Genomic DNA, 25,258 nt, shown 5'->3' on the forward strand with positions numbered 1-25,258 from the left:
TATTGCGTTTCCTTGTGAAAGCAGGAATTGGCTTTCCAGCCCCTCTGTTAATGATGGGTGAAATGAGCCAACAAGCTCAAACTTTATTAGGGTGAGGCAGAGAGATGCATAGGTACACATCAAGATGCTGTGATTATATAAACCTTATTTTCTCAGGACACCAGGCTACACAGTTCCAAAAGATGAAGCCTTTCAAATGAAAACACTGCTAGTAGCAACAGTAGTACCTGTTAGATTTCTTACTGTTCAACCACTGTGTTCAAGGCATGCAACAAAGCAACAAAGGCACATGGCAGTAGTAGTTTGAAAAATACATACTAATTTTGGACATACTAAATATGCACAAAGATATTTAGTCATAAATATCTTCTCTTATAGATGATAAAAATCATCTCTCCATTGTTTTAATCGAGAAGGTGGTGGTATTGTAATAGTGTCTCTTCTGTTGTTGATGCTTTAAGGAACTAATGACATCTGTTTTGCCAGACATGAAGAAGAGCCAAATTGTAGGATAATCTGTGCCATTTATTTTATTGTTTCAAATAAAGATCTGAAAGGTGATGAAACTATGCAATTAAGAAAAAAACCAAAGGAATAAATTCTGCTGATGCTGTGGGATACTGTATTAGCAATGGGTGGAGAGTCAGGATACATGAGCTGAGGAACCTGGCATCACTCCTGCATGTAAAAATATTTTTAAGTACCCAAAAATCTGCACCTCTTGTTATGGTCTGTTCTGTACTGTTTAACCTTGTAGGAAATGCGCTGTTGAGTTTTGGCCTTCAGAAGGGTTTCTGCAGGGGGTTGTGGACGAAGGCCTGTAACTAACTGGTCAAAGCAGTGGGACAGAGTCCTAGTGATGCCTGCTAATCCTCTGGGTTACCTGCATTCCTACTATATTTCCACAGACACAGCTGAAGTGCAAGGGCAGAGCTGGTCTGGTTGGCGGCAGAGCAGGATACAGGCCTAGGATGTTCAGCAGCAATCAGAGGATTTAATGGGAGTAGAGGATTAATTAATTCCGATCCATACAGACACATTGGCTTCTTGCACAGTCAGAATCTTAATTAGGCGATCACATTTTTTTCCTTTCGCAGTGACCATTGCTCCAGCTGTGCTGTAACTCTTTCCTCTCTTTCTTTGCAAATCTCTTTTTTAAAACTAAAAATTTGCATACCTCATTAGGAAAGTTTCCTCCTTTTCTTTCCATCTTTCCTGTTTGCATATATGTATTTGCATATCTACATATTTGCATATCTGCTTCTGATGTCCTATAATCCCACAACCTTCATTTTCAGACCCCTGTTACGAAATGAGATCGTGACTCCTTCCTCAGCTCCTTTATTCCTCTAAATCCAGGGTTTCTAACTTTTCTCTTTCCACTCTCCAACCCTCAGCCCCTGCTGACTCAGTTAAATATACATGTGCTCTTTTCCCCTTTGTTCCTTCTTTTTCCTTCACCCCTCTGTGGCTGCTTTTCTTATGTCAGCTTTGATCTGTTTTTTGGCAACACTAACATTTTTAAATCTTTAGTAATTTGTTATTTTTGTACATTGGTGCAAAATTAAATATCTCTTGGAAAGGAAGCATGGGGTTGTTCCATTCACCACGGGGACAAACTCGTTGTTACCTGGGTGGGAAGGCTATATATGCAGTTGAATATCTTTGCTGGGGAAGTGCTGAGGCAATGGTCCAATCCACTGTGTGCTGTCAGTCTGGTCTAAATAACCAAGGCACATCCCAGATTTGGCTGTACAGTTAGCCCCAGTTTTGCTAAGCCAAGCTACTGCAGCAAAGGGAAAAATGGAGGGCCAATACTTCACACCTCTTTATGTTCCATTGTTGTGGGTGCTGACCAAAACAATGAGGAGTGTGATCCTTAGTGATGGGAGCTGTGACACATGCCCTGGAATTCAGTGGGGCCCTTCTGTTCATCAGCAGGGGCATTGAGAGGTCCCTCATGTTTTATAACCCCTTGCTCTCTTGGAGTATTATCAGAGGCTTAAGCCACTGGTTAGGGGATCCTGTAACTCTTGTGTTGCTGCTGTTATGTTGCTTTTTACTGTGCTTACATCTGTCCAGACTTTTTTTTTGTTTATTTATGTTGCTTTTGTGAAGATGGCATGAATTGTTATTAATTATGACTAGTGTTTTATGCTAGCCACTGCAATGAGTCATGGTAAGAAAAAAAAACACCTTAATGACTGAGTTCCTATGAAGCTGTAGTTTCCTCAGCCACTCCAAGTTTATTGCTGAGGGTTTATTCTGGCCCACATTTAATTATGGTCCCTTCAATAATCTCTGGAGGATCAGGACTTTCTCACCAGTAATGTCAGCTATTTCCAACAGTGACAGTAGTAGATGATAAGTTTTTTGCCAAGTACCTACGGAAGCTCTTGGCATGAGTGCTTAACAGTGCAGCTGACAGCTGCCTTATGGACATGACTCCATACGGCCACTCTGGTCTGCAGAACCTGCTGCTAGAGTAGGTCTCTGCCCTTTTCTGCTCTTTTCTTGTCAGATGCCTTCCAGCCCTCTCTTCTAAGAAATAAAGAATAAAACCTTCAAATTCCTCCATATCCCCTTCTCTACAGTGACACTGAACCTTATTTGTGGCCTTTTCATACCAAAGATTGACTGGACTTTGTTGTTTTATTCCAGGTCACCAGTCTCTTCAGAAGATCAAGGTAAGATATGTTTTATGGATGCTAATAGCATATTAAAAATGAGACTAAAGGCTAGCTAGTAAGCTGTATCTTAACACAATTGTAGTGGAGAAAAATTACTTTATAAAAGTGAAACTTTGACGTTGCTCAAACTTTGTTCACCCCATTTAGTTGATTTAGTTGGGGCTGCCAGAAGTTAAGCCTGTGTTGAGTTATTTGTAAAATGAATCTTGCTCAATGAAATGGAACTATTGCAAGTGTTTGCAATTTATTCACATAACTGCGTAGGGCTTCACCTATGAAAAATTATGTGTATGCTTAAAGGACAATATATGGTTTTTGTGAAGATGAGCTGATCTCTTATGACTCTTATAGGACAGCACCTTTGTACAGAGGAGAGTGTATTATGCTTTAAAGTCTTGGACTCACGTTATCTTGGGTTACCACTAAAGTCAGTTTGGTAGCAAGGTATGGAATTCAGTGCAGCTAGGAGCTTCTACATCTAAAAATCTCATGGCTTGAGTAGCAAGAGTTGCATGTTATGATAATAAGCTTGCTCTGAAGGAGACTGAAGGATCTCATCTTTCCCCGTGTACTAAAGAGGGAGTTTGCAGTGACTAGCTGGTTAATAACTTGACCAACTTAGGTGCTTAGAGCTAGGTGGTATAAATATCCCTCTAGAGTACATTAAAGTATGGTTGCATGGGTACTGAAATCCAGAGGCATACTGCAAATGAGGTGGTAATTGCACTGGCAGAGTTGCACAAGGAATGGGAAAAAAAAGGGAGACTGTAACTAAGAGGAGAAAGTTCATCATGTAGCTCTGAATCAGGAATATTATTTTGGACCACAAAAGAAATAAATATCTATTTTCTTCTGGCATTCAATTTGTATGAGTTACACAATCAGCAAAATTTCTGGACAATACAATAAGTGTTATTCAAGAAAGGTCCAGATGGGGAATAGTAAGGACTGTTGCAAATGACGGTGTAAGGAGGTCTGAGCCTGGAAGTGTGTCACTGAAGTATGTTCGCTTGAGTGTGGAGTGACTAGTTAGGTATCAACCTACATTGTCCTTGGCTCCAGTCAAGATCTTTAGTCCAGTATAGTGGCTGTCAAACATAACGTCATTAATAAATTCTCTTCCATCTCCTTGACGTGTTATTTCTTAGTAAAGAGAGTTATGAAAAAAGCCATAAAAATGGACAAACATGTCAGACCAAATATATATCTAGCCCATCTGGTCCCTTCCTAGTGTCTGATAACAATGGATCCCTTGACAAATAAGAGCACGAGAATGGCAGAAGTATACAGTTTTCATTTCCTGGTGTAACTTGTCTACTTGCCGTGATTTACATCTCATTGAGCTTGTGAACCAGAGGTAGTTTTCTTGTTTAATAGCTCATCTGCTTTTTACCATGGTAAGCACAGCTTCTTAATCTAAAGTACATGAGACTTATAAGAAGTTAACAGTGTACCCCATTTCTCCAGCCCTCAGAATAAATTTGAAAACATTATGGTCTAATATACTATTTCAAGACCTGGACTCAGCTGCTTGTCAGTGCATAAGCTTGTTAGTGATAGACTGCTCTTGCTTTTTCATTTCCCTTACATTTATTCTAATGCTCCATTTTTATCTATTAATGGAGTAACAGATAGTATAAATATATTTCCTTGCCTATCTTTAAACTTCAGTATTTCTTGCTGTCATAATGCTTTCCTTCTTTCCACTATTTTTATACTGTTCTAGTTTTTAGCAAAATTTTCCTGTTTGCCGTCTACCATCTGCTGCCAGGGTCTGGTTTTCAGGTTTGATTGATAAACATCTCTGAACAGCCTCTTCCTTCCCTCTCTTCCCTTTCTCCCATAAGAAACCTCCTCTGAAATGCAGAGTGAGAGGCCTGTGTTCCCTTGATCAGTTAGTGACGTGATAGTGCTAGTTATTAGAAGTTTGTGTTTCATGACTGTGGAGTATTTAACTATATTTGTCATCCATGTAAATACATAGGAGCTTCTCTCAAACACAAAAGATTTCCCATGCCCCAGTGACTTTTCAGAAAGAGAGGTCCAATACTTGGATTTCTTCTCTCCCTCTATGCCACATACAGACAATGGTAAATGAGCACAGTACAAGGAGGAAAATGTGACAAAAGTGCTGTAGCACAAGCTCTTTTGAGCCTAGGTTCTTCTCAGTCCACTTTATGCATGGAAGCATCTCAAATTAGTCTTGGATCTAAAATCTTTTATCTAAACAAAAAAAGAGGGTCCAGGAGAGAGCTGAAAACTTATCTCTGAATTGCCTGTCTTTTATAGTGTTTATGCAGACCCCTCCTGATATATTTTTCTTGGAGTAGGTATCCAGGAGTCAGTTTTGAGATTCTTATTTTCATTATTAATCAGTACCCACCTGTGTGCCTATTCAAGATGTTAAACATTCATATCTAGTTTTATAAGGCAGTAGTGCTTTGGGGTGCACAATGGGGCAAGATCCAACTGTAGAATAACGTACCCTCACTGGCGTCACTCTACGTCCTGTGTTTCAGCTGCTCTTCTCTATTAGGGGACACCTTTCTAGTGCTGATTTTCTGTTTACGTGATGCGTTGGCCATTACTGAGAAAAGGCGCTTTCTGTGTTGTGTTGGATCTTTTGTTTTAACTTCCCATTTGGTTCCTCATCTTGGTTTTGCCTGCTTTAATCTTCAGTTCTCATTATTTCTTCTACTGTTTCTGTGTTTTTTCTTTTCCATCATCCTCGTCTTCCTTTTCAAATGTCTTTTTCTGCTTGAACATGAGGTTTCATTCTGCATAGATTCTTGCATTTTGCTCCTCACTTTGGTTTCTGAATGTCCTGCTTCTCCTCCAGTGTGGACTGCCTGCTTCAGGCATTAGTTACAAGCAGTAGCTGTAGCATTGGTACTGGTAATAGAGTTGCTACCAGAATTAGCATCTAATGTGAGTGGCACTTCCATTAATCCCTGACAGGACAATGTATTATGCTGGCTTGGAGAGATGGTGAGGAGAAAGCACCATCTGTCTGGGACTGGGCATCTATTGAACAACGGTAACAGCACACAATGCTCCTTGTTGTGGAGCACCACAACACCTTTAAAGGCACCTTTATCAGTTACAAAACAGAGCCATTTTAATTGGCACAGAGAGGAAAACAGTACTGTTAGAAAATCCCAAACTTCAAAAGAAAAAAAACCAAACCTCTTAAAGATTGTGGAAGGTTTGTGTCTTTGTTCTTGGTACAGTTAGTTAGGAAATACATAACTAAAAAGTGAAATCCATCTTCTTCTTTCTTTTTTTTTTTTTAATTAAAAAAAATAACAAGCTACAAAAAGAGCAGGCAAAACCCCTAACCCCCAAATTCCCTAACTGACTGACAAAATGGAACAAGCTAAGTAAATAACAAAGCATAGTAGTTTAGATAGGGGATTAGGATGATGACTGTGAAGAATGAAACAGAAGGGCTACCTGTTCAGTTGAGTGGTCCCTGGTGAAGTTAAATGCCCTGCAGCCTTGGAGGACAATGGTCTGTCTTTGGGTGTTGGGACTAGCTGAGAGTCAACAATGGGCAAGTGGCAGGGCCACAGAAGACTTGGTGGATGGCATGAGGAAGGGAACAGGCAGCTCCCCTGTTACTGAATAGTACCACCTTCTGTATTTTCTCTCTGTAAAAATCCTGGTCTTATGCTCAGGAGAACTGAAGCTGTTGGACCCTACTGCTTCAGATGTAAGAGGTTACTGAAAGAAACCAAATCTGTTGTTTCTAGATCAGGTATGGTACTGGGATGGGAATGCAGACTTTTAATGCATTGCCTGGCCAATACACAGTTATTCCCTGATTATCACTGGTTGAGGTTTACCAAACCCTTCCTTCATCCAGCACCTTTCAGTACTGCACTGTACACTGTATATATGCTAGATCATGCCCTGCCCACTCTTATTCACAGTCAGCCTGCAGAAATCTGTTTACAAATTTTTCAATGCTAATGCATTGAATCATATTCTTCTATTTTACATTACCTTTGGTCAATGCATTGAATAATATTGTTTTATTTTACATTACCTTTGGTCTAGCTGCATCTGGGTTATCTTTACCATTCTTTGGTTACCCTGTGTAACTGAGTTGGCTGTTTTTCATCATCACCTGAGCAACTGAGGGAAATGGTCTTAAAAAGAGTACAATGAGTTCTATTTCCATTTCAGTCTTCTGAAAAAAAATTCCAGCAAACTCTTGAGTGGTGTGTGGACATTGGCATGTTATTTATCTAACGGCAACTTGGAACTGATGCAGCTCGATACTTGTTTACCTAACTTCAAACAGAGGAACTTTGCCTTTGATGGAATTACTTGAATTTTTAAGTGCCTATACTAATGCATCTCAAGTAGCAGTCAGCCCCAGTGCTTAGTCCTTATGCATCTGAGTTGCATTCTGGTCTGGAGACAGGAGGTTCCAAATATTTGTGTTTCTAGTCTCTTGCTCTTCTTGTTTCTCTATAAACCCATGAAACTGGGCTTTTTGCCTTGTTTGCTTCTAGCACATATGCTTTTTGCCGCATCAGCATAATTTCTAGCAAGCTTTTCTGTGATTAAACTCAGTTGTTGTTTGTTTTCTTTCTTTCCTCTAACAGATTCCAAATTCATGAGGGAATAGGGAACAGTTGAGAAATTAAGACGAGGCAAATATATTCAGAAGAGAAATTTTGGAGACAGTTGTTTATTACAATGTCATAATAGAATACAAAGGGTGAAGATGAAGAATGATATTTCTACTTGGAAAGATGAATAGCGACACTCAAAGATGTCTCAGATTCTGTCAGATGGTGGTTCCATGATGATACTTAGAGTCATCCAGTCTGGATGCCCTGTCCTAAGGAGGGATTTGTGCAGAACCGGGAGTGCATTAGAAGTGAAGTGGGTTTAAATGGTGACCTTCAAATTAGCCTCTATTAGAAGAGTTTTCCACAGGGATTGCTTGGCGCAGGTTCAAACTGGAAGCTTGGGGCGGGAGGTGTAATTCTGTCTCTAGATGTCCCTCTGGATGGAGAGAGCTGCTGTATGAATTATAAGGGAGGGAGTGATCAAGTGTGTGCATGGAAGGCAGTGGCAGCTCCATCCCATACAGCAAAACGCTTTGCTAATCAGTATCTGCTCCTGCCTTGGAGGCAGAATGTCCCATGCATTATGGTATTTCCTCCAGTGCTGTCTGCTCCATTACAGAGAGGAGGTCTGAACCTGTGCAAGGAGGAAGATGGCTGTAGGAGTCCCAGAAAATAGCACAAGAGCTTAGAACACTTCCTGGGACCTCCAATACATGGGATTTCCTGTTGTCCCAGGCAGCCTGTGGGAACATGGACTTTACTCTCTCAACCTCCTTTGTTCTTTCTGGAGCCACTGCTCACTAGTCTTGCTAGTCATAGCCTGCAAAGGGACGTTCTCCTCAAGAGTTTTTTAAACATCCTGACATCCTGAATAAATGGACGAGCAGGGTACTACAGATGAACCCAAACATCTCAGTGCTGGTAGAATTTTTTAAAAAAAAGGCACCTCTGTTTTGTATACCAGATTCTGTCAAAAGAGAGAGTGATGGTTTCGCACAGCTCCAGCTGAGAAGCTGTATTCTTCAGGGTGATGTTGCAGCTGTTTACCTAGCAACAAATTGAGATGTCTTGGAATGCTTTCTCTGAAAAAATCAAAGACAGTACAGTGGGGGGGCTCCTGACTGCAGGTATTTATTTTGATGAATTAGCCACTTTGGGAAGAGATCCCTCCTGAATAGTGTTTGGGAAGTATGTCTGTGGCCAGATGAGCCAACAGTTGCTTGAGGATCTGCTCTGAGTTTGTTCATTTACTTCTCAGCTCAGCAGAGGCTGGTATTGATGCAGAGTCATGATATCCATAGCAAGAGAAAGCATTCTGTCAAAGCACTTCTCTAGGGCTGAGGGAAGTCCTCTCTGCCCAAAACCTTTAAAAGGTGTCTACATCCCACCTTTCATCCTATCTAAGCAGGCTGAGCAGTCAGTAGGCAGCTGGGAGGGAGAGGTCTGGCAGATGTGGGCATCCCACAGCATCCTCACAGCTAAACTGAGGAAGTGTGATCTGGATGATCGGGTAGTGAGATGGATTGTGAACTGGCTGAAGGAAAGAAGCCAGAGAGTGGTGGTCAATGGGACAGAGTCTAGTTGGAGGCCTGTATCTAGTGGAGTCCCTCAAGGGTCAGTACTGGGACCAGTTCTATTCAATATATTCATTAATGACTTGGATGAGGGAGTAGAGTGCACTGTCAGCAAGTTCGCTGATGACACAAAACTGGGAGGAGTGGCTGACACAGCAGAAGGCTGTGCTGCCATTCAGAGAGACCTGGACAGGCTGGAGAGTTGGGCGGGGAGAAATTTAATGAAATATAACAAGGGCAAGTGTAGAGTTCTGCACCTGGGCAAGAACAACCCCATGTACCAGTACAAGTTGGGGGCAGACCTGTTGGAGAGCAGCGTAGGGGAAAGGGACCTGGGGGTCCTAGTGGACAGCAGGATGACCATGAGCCAGCAATGTGCCCTTGTGGCCAAGAAGGCCAATGGCATCCTGGGGTGTATTAGAAGGGGTGTGGTTAGTAGGTCGAGAGAGGTTCTCCTTGCCCTCTACTCTGCCCTGGTGAGGCCGCATCTGGAATATTGTGTCCAGTTCTGGGCCCCTCAGTTCAAGAAGGACAGGGAACTGCTAGAGAGAGTCCAGCGCAGAGCCACAAAGATGATTAAGGGAGGGGAACATCTCCCTTATAAGGAGAGGCTGAGGGAGCTGGGTCTCTTTAGCTTAGAGAAGAGGAGACTGAGGGGTGACCTCATTAATGTTTATAAATATGTAAAGGGCAAGTGTCATGAGAATGGAGCCAGGCTCTTCTCAGTGACATCCCTTGACAGGACAAGGGGCAACGGGTGCAAGCTGGAACACAAGAGGTTCCACATAAATATGAGGAAAAACTTCTTTACAGCGAGGGTAACCGAACACTGGAACAGGCTGCCCAGAGAGGTTGTGGAGTCTCCTTCTCTGGAGACATTCAAAACTCGCCTGGACGCGTTCCTGTGTGATATGGTCTAGGTAATCCTGCTCCGGCAGGGGGATTGGACTAGATGATCTTTTGAGGTCCCTTCCAATCACTAACATTCTGTGATTCTGTGATCTGAATGAGTAATAGAGGAAAACTGGGAAACGTTTCTTTACAGATGGCCACTGCCATTATCCCTTTCCTCTCAGGAGGAAGTGGGAGTAAGGAATGTGTTGTCTGAATCAGGGCACCTATTTTCAAGCAGAATCCCTGGGTAACCTTGCAACCTACTTCGCTCCTGTTTTTTTTGTTTCTGGGGGAGGCTGCTCATGGTCAGATAAGAGTGTCGAGTTATTAAAGTAAAACAAGAAAACAATTCGCTCCACTCACGGAAGACTCTGGCCAGAAGATAAATGCCTGAAGAACTGACTTTCAGATTATCTAGTCCTACTGTGAAGGCCTCGCTTGTTGAAGAAGAGTTACTTAGATACTGCCAGGCAAAGTTACTGCAGCCAGCCTTGCAGTGGCAAAAACCTGAACAGAGTGTGGTAGGAGTGCCTGTGATAGTAATGGCCCACCAAGTCAGGGAAGGAGGAGGAAGAGTGTGGCCCACAATGTTCCTGGTTTTGCTATCCTTTTTATTTTTAAATAAAAAGTGAAACATTGTTTAAATATTTTTACCTAGAATTCTCTTTCTGCCAAAGTAATGCCACTCTATTGATAAAGTGGCTGCATTAGTCAGACAAAGTCTTCCCTGGCTTGTGTTCTTGCTTGATCAGAGACATTTTCCTCCACCACATCACTCTTGAAAATGACATTAATTGTTCCTGTCTTGGCTCAAAACCAAAAATGTTGGAAGGGAAAAGGAAAGGAAAAAAGTGACTGCATTAGCCAGATGGCACTCTAGTTTATCTTCAACTGTTCTTTGGGTTTTTGGACCATTTACAAAGGAAGTTCTTTTTTTTTTTTCGGTCATCCCTTCCTTTTGTAAATCTGAGTTAAATGATCTTGCACGAAAAGTTCAGCATTAGGGTCTGAATACTTCCACTCCTAACTATCAACTGCAGTCTCAGCTCAGCACCAGTGCCACATAAACAATTCAGGGTGGACTCTAATTGGCATCAAAGTACGTTTAAACTAGTTTAACAGTGGAAATGGGGCCTTAAAGGCAGCTTGAGTGTAATTTACATCTTCTTGAAAGCCTCTTTATCCTTCCAGAGTTGTATGAAGGGACTTCTGTGTAAGTGAGAATTTAGCTTTTCTTTCCCTCCAGCAAGCCTGCCTGGTTATTTTTACTTTTTTTTTTCCTCTCTAAACAGTGGTTTGATGCTGTGTGTTGTTTGAATCTAAAATTCTTAAAAGAGAAAGGTTTGTAATGCATATTTATAACCACCTGAGTAATGGAAGATTTTTTTCACATTAAAATTTTTGTCTTATTCCCAAGTAAGGCAAACAGATGCAATGAAAACTCTGTTAGTTCTCTCCTTTGACTCTGCACAGGATGCGGTGCTTTTGTAGTTAAAGGACAACCCACAAATGTTTAGAAGGGTTTTCTACCTCTTTGTGCAATCCTAGAAATAGATGTTATTGAGGTATGACTTATTCAGAGGGCCAGCATGCTTCAAAAGTGTGTCTCAAACCACAGGAGCTTATGCACACGTTCTCCTGTACTGGTGGATTAGATCGAGATGCTGTGTGAAGGCCTTCATAAAATCCCCCTTGCTGAATAGTCGTCAGCCGTCTGTGTCTGGCTGCTGTTCAGCTGATGTGCTTTTGAGCTTTTGGTTGCAGCAGGTTGCCGCACTATTAGTTTTCTTGGTCTCTTGAGAGCATTTTGAGCTCTCTTTATTTGGTTTTCTTTAATGGAAGTAGTGCCTCACAGCACGGCTGTCGCAAGCTACCTAGGCTGGTGCCGTTGCTCTCGGATTGTCTAAGAAACCTAAGCCTTTCCCAAAGCTGAAATCCTGTGGGGAAATCCTGCTTACCACCTGTTTCTTTAGGATAGTGGGTAGTGGCAGCAAACAAATATATTTTGGAAAAAAATTAAAAATCAATGAGTCTCTGCTTTAGCCAGCACAAGAGATATTATGTTCTAGGCAAGAAGCCTCTAAACTGCATGTACTTTTGCTGTCATATTTCCATCATGGTTCTTACGCGGTCTTTGGGCTGAGGCAGAACTCCTCTAGCAAGTACAGGAACTTTTCCTCATTCCCAGTTCCCACACCAGACAGCTCCTTCAGATGTAGATTGCCAGCATCTTCTTTCTCATGGCTGATGGCAGATTAGAAACAGATGTTTCTGACATATAGGGTTAGTCTTTCTAAAATGGCTAGTGAGGGACTTTTTTTCCTTTTAAGCTATAATTGGCATTTATAAGTTGATGTCTGTTCAGGCTTACAGGCAATCAAGTTCCCCATCAAAATGTCCCTTGTTTAGTTATAATGCAGCCTCTTTCTTGAACATTGAAATGTGAAACTGGTTCTCCTGGTCTGTTAGCTTTCTTTTTGCTGAAGATGTTCCATTTTGATTACTCGGCACCAAAGTTTAAAAATTGTGCAAAAATATTCTTCTGTTTGGTGCAAGATTTTTTTTTCTTTTACTGTATGCCAGCTTTAGTTTTTTGAGGTAAAAATTAGCATAAAAAGAAAACAAGATGGACGCAAACACCTGAGACAGATATGCCCAAGAGTCTTACTTATCAAACAGCACTCCTAAGCTTTATGTTCAGGCAGATTCCCCAGCAGTACGTGGGCGGTTTTTACAGGGTATTCTCATGAAAATGTCTATTTTTTGACTGAACACAGCTTTTCTTGTGCACAGCTGTAAGGAAAAATTCAGTCCTGATGGTTATGATAGGACCAAATATTGATGTCCTTATCTTGGCACAAGTTGTGCACCGTTATAATAATAGGCTCCAAAGGGGGTGTGTGTCCCTCATAGGGGCTTGGTGCAGCTTTTTTGGCACAGACAGTTAGCCTGTATTTGGGGACCTTTGCCCCATTCTATTGGGAGGAAAATTTGGTTGTAAGAATCAGCTGTTTGATGTGAAGTCCTTTTCCAGTGAACACAGAAGTGATTTTCTTGTGCAGAAGTTCAAGCAAGTCTGCATAATGGATGTTTCGCCTTTGCGGCGTTTATTTTTGCTAGCCTTTTGCCTCCCTTATACCCGCACAAATCTTTAACAATTTATTTCTGTTTTTTTTTGCCAGCATCTAGGAGAACCCTCATCCCACAAGGCTTAACTTCCATTTACTTTTTTTTCATGGTCAAAATATATGAAGAAACATTTAATTTCTTCTTCCACTCAGCTTAGCTTCACAGAGAAATGTTTAAGTATCATCAGCTTTGGTGAGACTTGAGATTGTCTGTAGATCAAAGACCTGTGAGCCCACAGTCATTCCAACAAAGCATTATTAATTTTGTAATTTAATTTCTCAGTTATGTAGACAATTTGGCATACATATTTTAAAGAGTTTATTTCTCCTGTAACTTTAAAAGCAGATTAAATATTGGGAAGAGGTAAAGAGTTTGTAAAAGCTCAAATGCAGAGATTTGCAACCTTTCTTCACCATGGATCCCTAAAAGTTTTCTATGGGACTGGCAGACCCTTCAGAAATGTCAAGTGTATGCACTGCTCTATATCTTAGCCACTTGTTTTTCATAGTCGTCTCAGAAGGGAAGTAGTCCACAAACCAATTCCCCATGGTGCCCTCCACCCCTTTCATCTGCAGACCAAGGCTGAAGTTCATGGCTAGACTAGAAAAAAGTCAGTTCTCTACATTTCTGGGTAAGTTATGTCACTGACAGTTTTTCATATTAGATTTCATCTTTCCTAGGTTGTACAAAGCTATTACAAGCAAATTGTTGTTTACAGAGAAAAGAATGTATTTCTGAATGATAATCTATATGGACTTCACACTCACTTGGGAGCGTAGCTTTTTGAGTGATTGAAATAGAAGATATTTATGGTTTATGAATAACTTTTACTCACGTAAAAAGACACAATACTCCTGTACCACTGACAGTGGCAGACTGCAGAACTGTACTGTTCTTTGAGATTCTTTCCAGTGAAAGCCAACTCCTCTCACTGTCTCACTAATGATTACTTAACTAACTTACTAAATAACTTCCATGTCAACCTACTTTAAACAAAGAACCTTGTGATCCTGAGATGTTACCTACAAGGTTTTATAGGAATTTTTTTCTCCATGTTCTTTCTGGAAGTGTTTTAGCAGTGAAATTCTGGCATGATAGTAGCCTGGTGCTGAGCCTGCTTACGTCCTTGGTGTTAAGCTGACCAGCAGCTTTGGGATCAGGAGGGAATTTTCCTGCAGGGCAAATGGGAAGGGGTAGTTGTTGGTTGAGGTTTTCCTTACTCGTGATGCTTCTGAGAATTTTCTTTGCTTTTGAAGTGAGTGAGATGGAGGGAATGACTTCTGCCCCCCTCCTGCTGTTTTCTTTTGATGTGTTGCAGTCATGGGTCTGTCTTTGTTAGCCCTTACATTTATGAGCTGTTCTCATGCTGCACCTGTATCTTATACAAAGAGCTCCCAAAATTTCTGAGACCATCAGAATTGCCTAATCCCAGGAGTATCATACCCTGGATACCCTTAAAAGGAGGACCCCCTTGTTTGGTTGACCTTCTCGCAGGTGATCAGACATGTCCCTGGCATCATGCCATTATGAAGGATCCCCTCTCTGTCTTAGTTTGACTCTTAATTTAGGTACTACAAGTTGGAGCTCATTTTCCTTAGAACTCCTGTAGTCTGTGGAGGGAGATGCACAACAGGAACTATTGCAGGGATGCCAAGTTGCTTTCTGTGGAGGGTTATTTTCTGTTCTGACCATCCAGGCAGCCCTGTGAGACCTCCTAGGCATCTTGCAGCCACTGAAGTTACTGGGTATGAATACTTCACTCCTTCATTATCTGTTTCCCAATGTTTAATGACTGATTTTGCAGCTCTCTTTTAATGCTGCTGACTTCACATGCAGAATCAGAGAGCAATTGTTATTTAGTTGGTTAATTTTATGTCTGGGAAACAAGAATGTTTATTGTAACTCAGTGACATTAACATAGATTTTTAGAATATGAAATAAAAATAGCTGTTTCCACTAGAAACAGTGGGCACTAACATAGAAATCATGGGAGTGATGCATGCCACGGGAGAGGTATTGTTTTCGGCATGTGTGGATGTACTAGTAGGTGTTTTTCCTGTCTCAAGCTGCACTAGTTTGCAGCATTACCAGAATTAATTAAATTCATTCAATTAGCAGCCTTTTTAACATGGCTTTTTTTCTGTTAGTGCATTATCCACTTGTAGCTGGTCAATATGTAATCTATAAGTCAAGTGTGTGGGATTTTTTTTTGTTTGTTTCAAGGGTTTTTGTTTTTTGTTTGTTTGTGTTTGTCTTTTTTTAAATGAGGTTTCTTTTGTAAGTTGGCCCACAGGGGTGGTTAGAACCTCATCTCAAAATTCACCCAGTGGAGACTAAAAGTTGCTAGTCTCTAGCAGCTGTTACATACATAGTCTGCATTTCTGGCTGTCCATATCCTAGCAGGTAATTGTTTCTATCAAGATCCATCACCCTGGGCAGTGATTGACACATTTGCTGGCAGTTTCAGCAGAGAGGTCAGTGATGGGACAGGGATGGAGCAGGGGCTGTCCTCAGGGGTGTACCGGTAGAGAGGGTTGAGCTCTGCTGCAAAGGCAGCCTGGGGAGTCTACCACTGTGGCAAACTGAGTGCTTCCTCGTTATACAGACAGAGCACTTCAGTCTCCAGTCTTGTCAAGCTGTCACCTTTCATCAGCACTAAATCTGCTTGCTAAATAAATGAGAAAGGTAATAAAACATTTTATTAGTCACGACAAGTGCTTATATTAGAAGTTGAGAAAATGACGACTTGATTTAAATATTTATTAAATCAAGTAATTTTTGAGGCATCTTTAAGACCTGAAGGTGTTTTACAAGATGATAAAACAATTGCGTAATTTATGTTATATATTGCACCAGTGGTGCAGTGTTGCTCAGAAGAAATAAAACCATCCTCACTTTAACGTTGTTAATTTTAAGCTAGCCTGGCATTGCACATTAACAGCATTATTGTCCAATTTCTCAGTCTGCTCTCTCTTGTCAATGCCATCTGCTTGCTTGTTTTACTGCCTCTTTAACAACCAGGTGATTTTTGCCGTCTTCACCCTCCTCCTCAATATGCCCAGCAGTTACATTTGGCTTTATGGGGTTAGTGTGCTAAGCAATATTCATATGTTTATGTAAATGTGTTCCCTATTCTAAAGAACCTTTCTCCATTTCTAGTTCAATAGCTTCTAAATCTTCCAGCATCCTGGCTTATAACACTGAATTATTTTACTGTAGTCTAATCCGCTTGTTATGCCATCTGGTTTTGTTGATCTGTAATGTATTCATTTATGCAATAGGTTCTACTCTAGCAAAGCACTTAATTTTAAGTGTGCAGGTAGAGTTAGTGGAAAGAATGTGATTAGCTCAAAGCTAAGCACTTGCCTAAATGCTTTGCTGGATTGAAGGCTTAGGAGAGAGGAAAAGGTTGGTCTAATTATGTTGAATGTGTTTTAGAGCTGCCTTATCGTAATAGCCTTATCACCAGACCAACCTCTGGTTATGGACACTCAACACAGAAGATTCCTCATGACTTGCCAGGCTTTTCTTTTCACTTCATAGTTTTCTAGAACTCTCTCCTGGCTCTTCTGAACTATAATCTTAAGCATCGTTTGCATAAGAAAATGTTGCATAAGAAAATGTATCTCTGCCTCTTAGGAAGTAACTTCAGGGAAGCCATGTCTTAAAATACTGGTTGTAGAAGGCAATGAAATGCTAGTGTCACCAGTTCATTTGTTTTTTGTGTGTGTGAGGAGAGCAGAATATTTATACAAGTCCAGACAGCAGTAGCCCACAGAATAAATGTGGCAGTGAGACCAGATTGGCAAAAAAAGGAGGAAAAAGATAAAATGAATGACACAAGGGCTAAATTCTGCTCTGCTATTAATATGGGCTGAGCCAGGATTAGAACTACTGGAAAAAAAAAAGGACGTAAACCACTGAAAATGAAAATCTGAAGAAAAGATGTACATGTATTTTTTCCAGTTCTAGCTCTTAACTGCTGTTGTTTGTCTTTTTCCGTTCCTCAGATCTGTGTGGCCTTGCTCCCACAGATGCCAGGGGCATTTGCAGGACTTAGTTTAACTCACAGTCACTGTAAAACTGCCCTAAATCCAATGTTACAAGAATTGCTGCTACTGCTTTCCCAAGTCAGAACTTAGCTGGACTGTGTTTTTGCTTTTCCTGCTGCTGCGTGGCCAGGGCATGAGGCACTGCCGAGACCAGAAAGCCATGCACAACCCCAAGTGTTTTCAAAGAAAGGGACATTTGATGAGCTGTCTTTGCACATCCTTCCTCTTCTGCAGTGTTTAGCTTGGATGTGTTGTCATTTCTGAAGGCGTAACAAGCTCCTCATGGAATTCACACTGCACAGTTTCCTGTGTGTTATTTTTCAGAGGCAAGTCTGCACTATAGTTTTCTTTCCCCCTTATTCCTCCCTATGTGAACTTTTTGGCATCCTTATCAAGGATGGCACTTGAGCAAATGCTTAACTTGATTGCACTGCCTAGGCTCGAAGGTAGAAATAGGCTTAGGCACTCTTGAAGAAGTATGAACTGAGGCAGATGTTGAATGCTTTCTAAGATGCAAACCAAGTAAGTGCTTTCTCAGAAAGATTATTCGTAATTGTTTTTTACTGTATATATCATGATAGGGAGAAGGAGGAGAAAAAGAGGAAACAGCCGCATAGCAGTAGATTTATAACAGCTTCTCATGTTTGTGGTTACTTGCCACCACGGTGTGTTTAGCTGAATGCAGCATATATGTAGGGGCAATATAAAGTCCCAGGGTTTTGCCTTCCTTCTTTTTAATGGCCGTGGGGCAGACAGCAGTGGGTAGTGAGCAGCTCCCGGCTCTGTGCACAGCTCTGTCCTGCCTTCCTGGGAGCCTTTGTTCACTTTGCCTCTCTTTGTCTCTCTTTCCTTCCATGTTCGTTTAAATTACAAGTGATAAAAAGGTGGGAATTGGCTCCTGATCTGTGTTTGACCCTGCCTGCCAAACCCGGGGGACTTGCTGCCCACTGGCACATCAAAATGTTTTTGTAATACAAATAATTGTTAAGAAATTTCTATTTTGCCACCTAATCATCTGCAACTTGGGACTCTCAATGTATCTGAGACTGACTGACCACTCCACCTTCAGTATGAATAAAGTCTTGAGAGGTCTGAGGTTACTTTCAGGTTCTCTCTGTTTATGACATTGATGTCTTCAGTGATGGCTCAGGTGCCAGAGACTTGGGGCCACCCTATGGACACTGTTGAAATGTCCCTGCAGTGTCTCAAAGCAAAAACAGATAGAAGCATGCAGTTCCAGGGCAGCATTGGAAAAGCTGTCTTGATGTCCCTACAGCTTTCGTGCAACATGAGCAGTCTTCCATCTGCCTGACAGTGCAGGGTTTGCATTACTTTTGATAGTATATGAGAATGCAAGTGGATTGAGGCATTGGTCTTGCCCATATTGTGAGCTATGTTCTCAGCTGTGAGGCTATATGCATAATGCTTTCTGCCTAACACGAGTTTTCTCTTTGTCTTTTGCAGCACTTTTACAGGCAGTCATAGCTGGTGATCTGCTGAAGGTAAGTACAGAGCACTGAGTGTCCACTTTTTCACAGCTTTTTGCAGGTCTGATATACTGTAAATTTTATCACACCTCTGTTCCAAACATAAATAAACTGCTGTAGGGACTGCTGGCAAGTGCCACTTTACAGCCTTTCCAGGAAACCCTGAATATTAGGGGAACACATCAGTCAGGTGAGGTGTGAAATTCGAGTGAATAGGATCTGGTGTTAGACAGCACCTTTCAGTCCAGGATTCATAGCACACTGCACAGAGCAATGTGTCAGTTACTAACAGGGAAATTACTATACTGGCAAATGCAACACTGAACAGCAGGGTTGTTCTGACACAGCCTTACACAGTACAGGATATTTTACGGCAGTGATGTTGGTGGCCAAGCCCCTAGAGTTGCTACAGACTTCTTAATGTCTACCTAGGCAGCCACCAGACCAGGTAGAAAAAAATCTCAGCTTGGTGTTTTATTGTCTGATGGATGTCTCAAAACATGTAGTGTCTTGGTGTTAGTTATTGGGAGGAGAAGGCACCCATGCAAAAAAGTTTTGTGCCCGAAGTCTGAAGTTCCATGTCTGACATTTATTGAGGCTGCCTTTTTCAGTAGTAAGTCAGGATTTGAAAACATGCCCTCGAATATGGATGAGGACTGTGATTAATGATTGTAATTTTTTCTGTGAGAAGTCAGCTTGGAGCCATTTGTAAAAATGACAGTACTGTTAGGCCAAAACTTTGCCTGCAGGTGCCCCTTCTATACCTCCACCCCTGCATTTGTGGCTGCAGCATCTAGGGAGCAGTCCTTCAACCAGCAGTTATAAAAATTTTGTCCCCTTTCTGCTTCTGGAAAACTTTTTGCCTGGGTTTGCTTTGCCAGGGAAACTTCTTGCCCTTCTTCACATGTACTTCATCATAAATGATGCCCTGCTGTCACAATCCTCTCCCTCTTTTCTGCAGTGATATGCACTGCAACCCCCCCCCCCCCCGAGTTTGCAGCAGTTCTGAGACCTGGCTGGTTGCTGTTTCCTCTCCATTCTTACCCTGCGTAGTGCTTCCTTCCCCCTCCACCAGTCCTGGGCAGGGGGCAGAGTCTGAGAAGGGAGATCTGGGGCAGCTGAACCCCACCTCCCTGTGGATTTTTGAGTTAAGAGTTTTCTGGTTTAGTCAGAAAGTGTTTGCCTCCTGCGCTAAGAAAAAATTGGAATTTTCAGTAGAGAAGCCAGAATTTTCTGTCAAATACATGTATTTTTAAATATCCCAACAGCTTCACCAGGAGTGGTTTTGCAAGCATTGCTAGCAAGCAATAATTCTTCGCCAATATATTAGCAATGTCTCATTATTTAGGAAATACAAACTGCTCTTCTTAACCCATATAATTGTCAATACTTCTAGTTTCAGATATTTTTTCATTGGGGCCTAAAAGCTGGCTTTAAAGTAGTATTTTATTTAATTTTATTCCATTTTTGTACTGACCTCCTACAAAAATCAGTAGATAATTTGCCTGTATGTTTGTTTCTCTGCTCCTCGCATCTTATCCTTCTGTGTATTTTTTTTCCAGTTCATAGAATGCTGTAAAAAAGGAGCCAATTTGTTAATCCAAGGACCTGATCACTGCTCCTTGTTGCACTATGCTGCCAAGACTGGGCATGGCGAGATTGTGAAATACATCCTGGAGCATGGTGAGTCACAGTGGGCGAATCCACAGAGTGCTGTACTTCAGCCAAGTGTCAGTCAGGTAAAACCACACTGTGCGGCTGGAAGTGCCCTCACTCATCTGTGGTCACCCTCAGCAAAATGTCCACCTGCAGCATGTGTGAGGAGGAGGCCAGGAATGTGGCAGCTATGACAGTGATGGCTCCAGATAAAGGGAAAGTGTGGAAACAAAAATAAAGATGGCTTTTGAGGAGGATGGGTGTTTTCACAGTTGCATCAGTTGAGGGGCTGTGAAGAAGTAGTGTGATGCTCTAGTTAGAACCTCTGGCATAGGAATCCTCTGAACTAATTTGTTTTTCAATTAGAGCATATGTTGTAGAAAGCATCTAATCTCCATTAAAAGATTTACAGCAATGGAGAGCCCATCCAACCATTGGTATTATTTCACTATTTAGTAACACACTGGTTAGGAGTCTGTGCATTTATTTCTAGACTGGATTCACCTAGCTTCCCTTCCAACCTTCCAATATTATGTCTCTGTTAGATTCGAGACCACTCAATAACAAAAATTTATGATCTCCATTTTATATTTATAGACTATGATCATGCCATTTCCCTTTTTTCCTTTCGACTCTTTTGATCTTTGTCAGTAACAGGATTGCAGGCATGCTTACACAGGCTATGCAGCAATTTGTGTGTGTACATACATTTGAGGCAGTCACATTTAGGAGTTTCTGCCTGTTGAACTACTGCAATCTTGTTCACTGGTTGCTGGAGAGTGGTATAGTAATACTGTCATGGCTCTGCATGCAGAGCTGAAGTCCCAGTCATCAGCCTCCTGCACTATAAGAAATGTTTTCAAGTCCTTTAATAATTCTTGTAACTCTTCTCTGATCCCTCTTCAAAATATCAATGGCTATTTTGACTTCTGGAAGTCAAAATCAACCATATTATTTCAGCAGCAGTGTTAGCACTAAACACAAAGTTTGCTTCTGGCAATTGGAATAAGTATTAGCTAATGCTAGAAGGTTACTGCAGAAACTGTACAGAAAAAAGAAAAAAGCACAGTAAAGAAGGAGGCAATAATCCATCTGTTGACATTTGTGTTAATTGGAGTGGGATTTAGCTCGATCTTGACTCCTAAGTTTAGGTAGTTACAATATAGGTGTCATGTAATCTACGGGTCTAAGTTCCTGTACTGTCAACAGAGATCTATGACTCAGTTCATTTGCTCACATATGACAGAGGTACTAGAGGACACCCGCCCTCTTTCAGTGGCAGATGGAAGTGAGGAGGGCATCTTTAATGGGAGCAGACTTTGAGCATGACTAGCTCATGGGAGAGACCCTAGTCAAAAGAGTCATTGGAGCCCAGCAAGCGATTCAGCTGACAGTTACCCATGCGCTTCATTCATTTAGCTAAACATATCTAATGTCATTTGCCCTTGGATATCCAGGACATCTGCATGGGTCTACAAGATAACATACAAGGCCTGTAGGAGACCCATACTGGACTGGCAGCTAGAGCCCAAGCAAGCATCCCTGTCATTCCAAATGCATCCCAGGACTTGTCTGTGGGCATATCGAATGGCACAAAATATCTCTGTGTGGGCAACTGAACTGTGTCCCAGATATCTGACTGAGAGGTCTGAATTGCTCCTTTGCTCTTTATGTATAGAGACCTGCATGTGGGTAGCTAAGTGTAGTTGGCCTTATATCCAAATATCTAGTTATCCTTATATCTAGTTTTCTCACAGGTTGTAATAAGTCTTACCAGTGCTAACTCTACCTCCTATTTAACTTAGGATTTAACTCTGGCTTATCTCATTAGTCACAGTGCATATACGTGCCTCTGAATTCTGTAGACAGACAGAATTTCACTTAATTTTCTTCCTGTCCCTGGTCTCTTCTCACAGTGGACGTGACCTGTGCCAATTGACTGTCATGGCTGCCTCTCCAGGATTTTTCTTAAGCACATATGCCTCAGCATACTCACAGTCTGACCCAGTTACCGTTTCTTTGGTGAAGGTTTAAAATTAGATTATTTAAGCTGATAAGGATGTGAGCAGGGAATCCATGAGAATTTTTGAAGTGAATAGAGAAATGTGAGGGATTACGGACCAGAAGGTTGAGCAAATGTCAGCTCAGTTCCTCTCTCCCCCCTTTATCCCCAAGGATAGCAGGAAGCTTTTGCAGCTTTCCAGACATATATCCTCTTGGCTTCTCCAAAGGCATTATTTGTTTAACATTCTCCAGGGATCAGAGAGTGCATGGCACAATGCTTTAATAGGGGCCTCCTCTCTTCTCCCACCAAGCAATTAATGAAACTCATTTCTACCCTGGGCATTTCTCAGTCACAAACAAGCTCTCTTGCTGAATCATCATCATCATAATGTCCTTGTTTTTCTGTTGTGTCCTCTGGCATCTGGCATATTCTCAACATTAATTAGTGTATTAGACGCAATCCAATGCCACTAAAATCTAAGGCTTTCCCTGTATCTAGCTTCTCATTTCTGCTGATATCAACCCTTGATAAAAATGAGTCTTGCTCCTGTTCTGGCAATTACCTCTGCCCAACCACACTTCCTCTGTAGTTTGTCTGCTTCCTGTACATGGCTGGAGATAGTTAATATTAATAGGAGTTCCACTGTAAAATACCCTCCAGCATACAGCACAGAAAACCTATTATTAATCACATGGGGAAAATCTTCTGAATATCTTTAAAAAACAACAGGACAAGACAAAACCCACTGTACCAGAAACTTTAACTGCCTAGTGTGAAAATAGTGGGGTGAATCAAACACAATACAGAAGTGAGGCCCATAGCACTGGGATTATAAAGGAAGGAAAATGGTGTAGTGATGCTGAAGCTGTCCTTTGTGGAGATGGCTTTATGCTTTCTGCAAACATGTAGGGTACATTAATAGGAGAGGTTATTCTGTGATCTTGATCAGAATGATTTCAGATGTTATAGGGAGGAAAATAACCCTTCTTAAATTAGAAAAAGCAGAGATGAGTCACACAAAGGGACTGCTGTGCAGTATTGCCAGATACTTAGCAGTGGACTAGAGCAAGCCTGGAATAGCAGCTGAAGCTCCAATGTAGTAGGTGTCAGGACAACAGCTGCTTACTGCTGCAGGAACACTTGTGTTGGCTGCTGTTCCTGCAAAACAGTTTCTCTCTGTCCTCTGTGCAGGAAGGGCAGATACACAGACCTATATGTAGTTCAAGACTGCCTTCCTAAATCAGAGGTCTTTTGCTTGTAGCAGGAGGGTCACCTTTTAAGATCTGTCTGCAGCCGGGCTAAGGAACACTTAGCATGAAACTGAGGGCCAAACTCAGTAGGTAACAGAACCACATCTGTTTAGTGCTGCAGTCAGCAACTGTCTCAGACCCTACTGCATACACATTAGAGAAGAGTTAACTGTTTACTTGCTTAACACAAACAGAATTAGGGAAGGCTTAAGAAGCTCCATTAGAAAAAGGACCTCCTAAATCATCATCTGTATTTGGACTCAAACTTGGCTTAGAGTCTTTATCTGGCAGTTCTGAACTATTTATAATTTATAACCAGTATACAAGACATTCCAAGGTTTGCCTTCGCCTTGTCTTCTCTTCTCTAGAGGCTCAAAAGACAAATAAGAATTCTGTAGTTCATCTAGGGTATTTTAATTTTAAACAGAAGAGAGGAAAGATGTTTACAGTTGCCTTAGGAATTTGTGGTGGGAACTTCTGATGGAACAGTCAGTCAGTAGGGCATCCCATCCTGAATATTTCTGTGACCTCAAACCTCAATGTTCTTGCTCCATTATATAGCATCCTCTTGTAAAAAAGATGATGCTTTCGTTACCCTTAGCACTGCAAAGTCAACAGTGAAGAGCCATCAGTTAGTTTGAATTTGCATCCTGACCAGATTTAGGAGCTTCAAAGAAGGCTTTTGGAAAGCAAATTTTGCCCTGATGGAAATGTATGTCAGGGACAAAGTTTGAGTAGCCATCAGAAAGCAACACTGAAGGAGAGTGAGTTTGCCTGACATAAGCTAGTATGTCTAGATTTGCAGAATTTTTAGGGTAGTGGACATTTGTGAGGGGCCTAAGCAGAAAACATGTTAGTTTTCCTAGAACGCACAAGGTATAAAATAGTCTATTTTAATTTACAAGTTTACCAAATTTTAGATTAACATGGCTGAGAGACAGTTATGATGGAAGGCATGCTCCCATAACCTGACTACCCTCTATGTTACAGTGGAAATTCTGAGCTAAAAGACACTAGTAGTAAAAAACATGACACTCTTAATCTTCACATCGGGTAAAAATGAGGAGTGTGGAGTTGGGGGAAGGCTTGAAATAGTTCTGACTTTTCAGATTACTATTATTTTTAAAATATTTCCTCTTTGAAGGTAAGGAACCAAATCCAATTTTGTTCCCCAGATAACAACCACAGTCAAGTTATTAGACAAAGAGGGTTTTGACAGATAAACACACAGAAATGCTGATAATATCTGACATTACTGCTTAAAGTAATACCCTTTTTCCCCAGATCTGTGAGGGACTGACAGGACAAGGGACTAGCAGGGGTTAATAGCTGTGTGTCTCCTGTGGGTAGCTGTAACTACATCCATTGGAGAGGGCAGGTTGTGCTGTGGGCCTGGAGGCCTTTTAGACTGCATGGTGCTGTATATTTTGGAAATGCCTCTGACATATGGTCATTTAGTCTCTCTTTTATGTTGTAGTGAGCTCAGCTAAAGGGCAGCTGCTTTTGAGCATCTCATTCCCTTCCCTCCTTCCATCCCCAGCTCAGGCTGCTTTGCCTCCTGAGAAACTGGAGAGGAGCTTTGGTGGAGTGAAAGGGGGCAGAAGGAGAGAAGGAAAAAAGTTAGCAATTCTACACAGACAGTCTATCGGAGATGTTAAGGAAAGAAAGTGATCTCAGCTGGGCTTCCTCTCAGTGCGTTATGCTTTTCAGCTCCTTTCATGCGAACTTCTCCCCCCACCGTCCCCATCCTGCCATTCTTTAGCCCCTGAGTTGTGCTCTCTCTTTCTCTCTTTTTTTTTTTCCTCCCTCCACCTCTCCACACATTTCTATCTTTTGTTTTTATTTCCCCCCCTGCTGTTTTCCTTGATAGAAATCTCACTCATGCATTTCCCTTCCGGATTTCTATTGGGTTATTTTGTCCTCTCTCTCTCTCCGCCT

General features: G+C 41.5%; 1 protein-coding gene across 1 annotated transcript in view; it reads left to right on the forward strand.

The window, feature by feature from the left end:
- DGKI (diacylglycerol kinase iota) overlaps positions 1 to 25,258 on the forward strand; it is a 234,120-nt gene that overhangs the window by 202,349 nt on the left and 6,513 nt on the right. The window contains exons 29-31 of the mRNA XM_068400899.1: positions 2,662 to 2,687; positions 18,387 to 18,424; positions 19,972 to 20,092. Coding sequence (XP_068257000.1) covers positions 2,662 to 2,687; positions 18,387 to 18,424; positions 19,972 to 20,092 — 185 coding nt within the window. The remainder of the gene's footprint in view (positions 1 to 2,661; positions 2,688 to 18,386; positions 18,425 to 19,971; positions 20,093 to 25,258) is intronic.

Source organism: Nyctibius grandis, chromosome 5 (genome assembly GCF_013368605.1).
Source record: "Nyctibius grandis isolate bNycGra1 chromosome 5, bNycGra1.pri, whole genome shotgun sequence".
NCBI classification, from domain to species: domain Eukaryota; kingdom Metazoa; phylum Chordata; class Aves; order Nyctibiiformes; family Nyctibiidae; genus Nyctibius; species Nyctibius grandis.